Genomic DNA, 7085 nt, shown 5'->3' with positions numbered 1-7085 from the left:
AGCTAGGGTCCACCTGATTTTCATACCAAGTAACCAACTTTAACCTCCCCAGAGAAGAGACAAGTCAAGCTTTCAACCTTTGTCACTTCCTACATTCCATTTTCTTTCTTTGTCTAATCTTCCAGTGCTTTGACATCTCCATATCAGTAAAAGTGTTAATATCATGAGGCAGGAAAACAAGATTGCTTTTAAACATCAAACAAAATAAACCCCCATAATAAATTATATTTACAGCTGCAGTTTCAAACTGCATATTTATAGACATACATGTAGATTGAATGAGCATTCAGCCTATCTGATACCTTCTGATACCTTCGCCATGATACTGTGGCTCAGTAACATGTCTAGAGCAGTGGTTCCCAAACAGTTATGACCCACTTGCCTGTCTTGTTACCAATCACACCCTACAACTTCATGGTGACATACAGGCGAGTGGCATCCTTTAGCCACAAGTGTGGTGGCCGGGTGGCACTGACTCACAGTCCTTGGGCCCCTCCTCCACCCCCCTCGCGTACAGCAGCACCAGCGTGACGGTGGCGAAGGTGGCAGCGTTCACAGGGAAGGCCCTGAGCAGGGTGGAAGTGAGGCCCCGTGTGAACACCCTCAGACCCTCCTTCCTCACACTCTGCCTCACGCAGTCAGCAATGCTGCTGTACTGGTACACCCCGCCCACCCCGTCTGCTTGGAGGCGGGACTTGATCACGTCCACGGGATAGGTGGACAGCCAGCAGGCAATGCCTGACATCCCGCCGGCGAATAGCAGCTTGGGGATCATGTAGGGGTCATCAGGCTGGAAGCCCAGGGAGCGTGTCATGATGTCATAGGCCAGGAAGTAGACTCCGAAGCCGGGCGTCTCGCGGATCAGTGTGGTGACCATGCCGCGGTTGACCCCCAGCAGGCCCTCCCGCTTGTAGATCCTGTAGAGGCAGTCCAGGGAATTCTTGTACAGCTTTCTCTTGGACTTCTTCTCCCCCGTCCCCTGCATCTGCATGCGCGTCTTGGCCAGCTCCATGGGGCAGCAGATAACACACTGGATGGCCCCCGCCGCAGCCCCGGCCAGGAACTGGTTCATGGGGGTGTCATGGCCCAGCCAGCGCATGGTGTTGCCCTGCACGCCAAACACTATGGCGTTGATGAAGGTTAGGCCAATCATAGGGGAGCCGATGCCTTTATACAGGCCAAACATCTGGGAGAGGGAGGGGGATGGGAAGAGAGAATAATATTTAATTTGACTTAAAAATATGTAGGATACTCACGGTATTCAAGGCATTAGGACCAGCACTGTGTATATTGGAAATACTGGAGAGACCTACCGTATATGATAGGCCTATTAGCTACCTTTAGATTAGATTAGATTAGATTAAACTTTATTGTCATTGTCATCTAAGCAGAAGTGCAAAGTATTACGTAGCTGTACATTCTTTGGAATAAATATTATTTGCGAAGTAAATTTCTTCGGTTGCGAAGTACATTTTTTGTGGATTTAAAGTGTTTTTTGGGGGGTTTCAACAGGGTTTTTCTTGGTTGCAAATTCCTGGTCTTTTTTTGTACTTTTGACCCCATACCAGTGGGCTGGTTTTAGACAGAGGAAATCTACCTCATATCTACCTCCATACATTAACAGGCCACTGATGGCCAAAACAACTGAACCCTACCATATAGCTTATGCCTGGAAAGTGGATATCAGTATATATAAGTAAGTGTGCAACATTGTTAGTCATACCCAATATTACATGGAATGGAATGGAATGGAATGGAATGGAATGGTCTTTTTATTGTCATTAATACAGTACAGGTACCATACAACGAAATTTGGGAGGGGGGGCTCCCCTGGTGCTAGGAAAAAAATACTAAAAACAAGAAGGGAAAAGAGCTGGTTTACATAAATAAAGGCTATATACACTATCCACTATACTATACTATACAAATAAAACACTGTGCTGTACTCTATGCTATGCTATAAATATCCTATAATTTCCTATCTCTGAACCTTATGTACACGAGGGTTGTCATATTGCACATAGTATTATTGCACATTCATTTAAAGTGTCACAGTTTGCAGGTTTGAAATGTTCACAGTTGTGTTTCAGTATTTCACTTGATTACAATCTAGTAGCTGCCATCAAATTGTCTAGATTGTCCAGGGCCTAGAACCTAGGTCTTTGCTGTGTTTAGGGCCTGAATGGCCCTAGGGTAGAAGCTGAGCTTCAGTCTATTTGTCCTTGCGGACATGGTCCTGAACCGCCTGCCTGAGGGCAGCCGAACAAAGTGTTCGTTCCCAGGGTGGGATGGGTCTCTGGAGATCTTGGAGGCCTTCCTGAGGCAGCGTGTGTTGTACAGCTCTTCCAGAGAGGGGAGGGGGGCGCCGATGATCTTCTGGGCCGATCTCACGACTCTCTGTATCGTTGTTACATGTTACATCCAATATTACAGCATGGTGTCTATATTGACAATTGTTTTCTCTGTGTTTTGTTTCAAATATTCTGTTTATTCATGTCTTCAGTAATGGAAACTGTTTGCAAGTTGATACTCTGCAACCTTGAGTGGAACAAATTGAACCCACTAATGATCCAGCTAGGAATTCCAAGATGCCCGCTTTCAAGCACTTACACTTAATAAAGCTCAGCAGTCACACATTTCAACTCCTCCAAGCGTAAAAGCTCAAATGATTTAAATAAGAGCACCACAGACACCACAAAACCAGAGAGCTCTGAACCATTACTTTAATAAATAACTCAGAGAGGAAGAGCAGACCACAATAAGGTTGAGTTGAGTTGAGTTAACGATGGAGGAGGGACTTACTGATTCTTGCCTTACGATGGACTGGAAACAGTGATAGGTACCACGATATAGAGGCTTGTCCACATTCTGGACCTGGAGTCTCACCTGTGAGAGAAAGACAGGACAAAGGTCAAAGGTCAGAGCAAAACCTGGATGTCCAATCAGCTTTCCTTCTGACCAGCACATCACCACATCCTGACATGTGTACTGTACAAAAAAAATCTCTAAAGACATGATATTGAATCCTAAACAAATAATAAATCTTATCTCCCTCAGAACATAACATATCATTGTTTGTGTTTGGTCTGACACAAGCGTACTAAGACTGGCAACTGAATCTAAATTCAGTGACAAATCACTGGACAATAAAAAAGTAAAAAACCCAAAACCTACCTTGACTGTGTCAAATGGGTGTCCAACTAAGACTCCGGTAGCACCTAGAATGAGTAAGAAGAGTTAGGGAAGCATTTAGGAAAATAATCGGAATGGCGAGCAGATTTCTGAGACATGGCTTTCAATGGTCACCAAAAGCTTATGGTCTTATTTAGAGATATCTCAAAGACAGAACTATCTCACTGCGTAAACGTCTTCCGCTAACATTACACTTTTAGCTAGCTGAGCAAGGACACCGTTTCTTCTGAACATCCTTTTGCCGTTATCATTGTTCTAAGGTTGCCCACTATCTATGGAGGGCGGATCGTGCCACATTCAAATGCAATACACACATCGGAATGCAATACACACATCGGAATGCAATACACGTGTAAATCCGCCCTCCATAACTATCTAGCCTATACCTCTGGGATAAACCACGTCTCAACCAACAATTACTTAACGTCTGTTTACTTCTATCGTCTAATTCATACACTCGTAAGTGTCTCTCTACACTGAAGCCATCAGGCTAAAATGAAAATTGTGATTCATCTGAGAAGAAGGACATTAAAGGAGCTGTAATTGGTATTTCCATTTTTGAGCTTACTTTAACCGTCTTACGCCATCAGAACCCAAAATATACGCTTGCTTTACTCCATTGCTTGTAAACAATGCAATTCTAAACAAACACTGTATAGCTTTAAAACACGGTTAAAACTATCATTTTGGTTTAGCTCTGTCTATTAAATTGAGAGTTAACATTGCTCCAGCCCCATCCCTCAACGGTTTACCAAAAAAGTGGGGGGAAGCCTGTGTTGTTGTTGTTGTTGTTGTTGTTGTTGTTGTTGTTTGAATTACAGATTGCACCTTCAAAGCCCTGTACCCAGCATCAACCTGTAACTAGAACTAATCTAGAACTGCAGCCTCATCTGGGAAACCCATTTCCTTGTAACCTAATCTGAGTCCCTGCCTGCACAGTGAAACCCCATCCCTAGACCCCAGACAGTGGTTGTCTCAGAGCCAATGATCCCTACAGAGTCAGACAAACTACCCTCCATGTTGGCACCAAATAGTCCATAACAATAACATTCTAATTGGCATTCTCACAGGAATGTGATATAGTCTTTTGGGGTGTCAAACCAGGATGTCTTCTCTGGGCTGTCTCTGCCGCTCTGGGTAGGCTTATAACACTGCTGGCTAATCCTATCTAAGCGCTTGCAATGTGTTACAGGGGGGACTGGCCCAAGCCAGCCAATCAGGAGAGAGGATGATGATCTCCACTGAGGACACTGGCATGATTTGTGTCCTTGGTAACAGGCAGGTAAGGAGGCATGAAAGATCTATCTATCTATCTATCTACAGTATGGTACTGGATAAGGGACAGTAATTACAAACATTATTGCAACCGTGGGAAATTCTTGTGAAATGTAAGCCTAAAAATGTCTAAGCTTTGTGGCAGTCAGTATTTATATCAGAAATACTATTTACCTTATGCTAGTGGGCAGTGTTAGACATGATCACTTTGCAAGCTCCATAGCTAGCTTAGTTAAATCTCTCACATAAGTGCAATATTGAAATACAACTGTGAACATTCTAAACCTGCTAACTGCGACACTTTAATGAATGTGCAACAAATACTATGTGCAATATGACAACCCTTGTGTACATAAGGTTCAGATATAGGAAAAGTTAGGATATTTATAGCATAGCATAGAGTACAGCACAGTGTTTTATTGTATAGTATAGTAGTATAGTATAGTAGATAGTGTACATAGCCTTTATTTATGTAAACCAGCTCTTTTCCCTTTTTTATTTTACCCTTGGCTCTCTTGTTTTTAGTCTTCTTTCCGAGCACCAGGGGAGCCCCCCCTCTTAAATGTCGTTGTATGGTACCTGTACTGTATTAATGACAATAAAGACCATTCATTCATTCATTCTCTGGGTATTGGTTACATTATCCACCAAACAAAGTAAAATGTCGGTGTTTGATGGGAGAAATGTTAGCTCCAAGGACTATAAGTTTAGTTAAGCTAAATTGCTATGGAAGGTTTGGTGCCAACACTGATGGTCTCATAGTTCTCAAAGGTCTCATACTGTATGGCTCTGCTCCAGTGGCTCACTGCCACTATCTCACTGTACACCCCCCCCCCCCAACTCCCACCCCTCTATACCTGTGCATAGTTGGCCTATGAAGGGGAGTTTGTTCAGATGCCACTCATGTTAACGAGAGTGCTATCTTAGGTTGTATGTCCTGGTATGTAAGGTTAGAGGTCAGGACATACATGCAAACTTTCTATTTCCATTTTCCAACAGGGTGCACAGAGGACATAGGACATTGAGGTTCATATTGTCAGTGGTAGGAAAACACCTGTAGATTGATGTGCGTGCTAGTAGGAAGGGACCAATCTTATCTTTCTCTTCTGAAAGCCAAGTCATTAAATATTAATAACTAACCTTTCTTGGCTGTTAATCAATCTATAAATCATAGATAACACGTAATTAAACCACATCCATAACACTCCTGAAATAAAGAGACTCACTCACTCAAACGGTCATGTAAATCTGATCAACAATTCTACCATTGTGACCTGAATAATCAAATAAATTAAATTGATCTAAACATGCATGATACTACAGGTAACATTGTAGAATACTGGCATTTTACAGGCAGATTTTCACAGTGAGCAGACAATAGCAGTGTCCCCAGATAGATGGACAATAGTTCACCCTTCAGGTGAGCAACTACCATACACAAGTTACACAACAAGAAATATATATATATACATATATGTGTATTGCAACAAAAGTTATGCCTCCCAATAATGGTTAAGCCTAAGTTTGGCATAGGCCTATCCAATTCACAAAGACCTCTGATGATAAAGATGAAGAGCTTAAGATCTGACTTACCTCCAATGCAGCCAGCAAGGAAGTCCATCACCGCCTTTTAGCATTGAAAAGTATTTTACCCTCAGCTCTATGCTGTAAACCGCCTAACTATTTCTGTACCGGTGTTGGACAGTTGACAGGGAGGCATGTACCACCTGCTATGGGGAAAACATTGTATCAAATCAAATTACCGTTTCAAAGCTGACATCCCCCTTTTACGACCTTACCACATCGCTCATTCATTGGTTGTATCATAATACACCAGATTTCAAGGTTGTGTTGATGAAAACATCAACTCTGTTTTTGATTCATCATATTTGGGAGTTTCTTTTATGTCAAATGATGTGTTTGTTCAGCATATCTATAACAACATTGTAACTTTTCCACTTTGTTGTTAACACTAAAGACTGCAAAGGTTGATCAAGTCTAATGTAAGATTTGCAAAAACAAATGTATTTCGATGATCTGTAAGAATGAAAAATGTTGTATGAAATTAAAGCGCAAACTTAATGATAAGCAGAGAATGAAATCGGAGTCAGTCATCTTTATTTTCCAATTTCTAGAGGATGTTATTAACCAATGCAGGGGAATACACTGACTAGCTTAATTAGTTTGTTATAAAAATATCATATCACTTCTCAATGTTTTCGGCTTTTTTTCCCGATCTCATCTTCATAACAGCAAAACCTAAATGACAAAAGAGCCCTTTAAAACCCTGAGCCCTGTTAAAAACCTAAACATTCAGGACACCACAACTAATGAGATAAAAAATATAGGTCTTTATATATTTACATTTTCCACCCACTTCCAGATCATATATCCTCTATGAAATATTTGGATCACATACTGTACTACATATTGCATCTTTTCTCAAAGCGAGTCCATATTATTAGCAAATGCCCATCGCTAACGTTAACCTCTGTTGTATCTTGTACTGAAATATGATTAACCTGAATAGAATATTCATTGTTTTGACCTCATAATGTTAAATGTGCAACAAGAGGAGAAAAAACACTGGATAAGGTATACACCAACATCAAGCGTGC

General features: G+C 41.7%; 1 protein-coding gene across 1 annotated transcript; it reads right to left on the bottom strand.

Moving 5' to 3' along the window:
• Window positions 1-442: 442 nt before the first annotated feature.
• LOC308151581 (mitochondrial basic amino acids transporter-like) lies at window positions 443-6088 on the bottom strand (the record flags this gene model as incomplete). The annotated part of the gene is made up of 4 exons (XM_080524475.1): window positions 443-1186; window positions 2803-2886; window positions 3175-3218; window positions 6061-6088. 4 exons carry the CDS (start codon window positions 6086-6088, stop codon window positions 443-445), a joined length of 900 nt encoding a protein of 299 aa, XP_080380601.1.
• Between the last annotated feature and the right edge of the window lie 997 nt (window positions 6089-7085).

This window comes from Nansenia antarctica, assembly GCF_963989245.1.
Source record: "Nansenia antarctica genome assembly, chromosome: 1".
Classification (NCBI taxonomy): domain Eukaryota; kingdom Metazoa; phylum Chordata; class Actinopteri; order Argentiniformes; family Microstomatidae; genus Nansenia; species Nansenia antarctica.
Note: the sequence above shows the minus strand (reverse complement) of the source record. Positions and strands in the feature narration are given on the sequence as shown.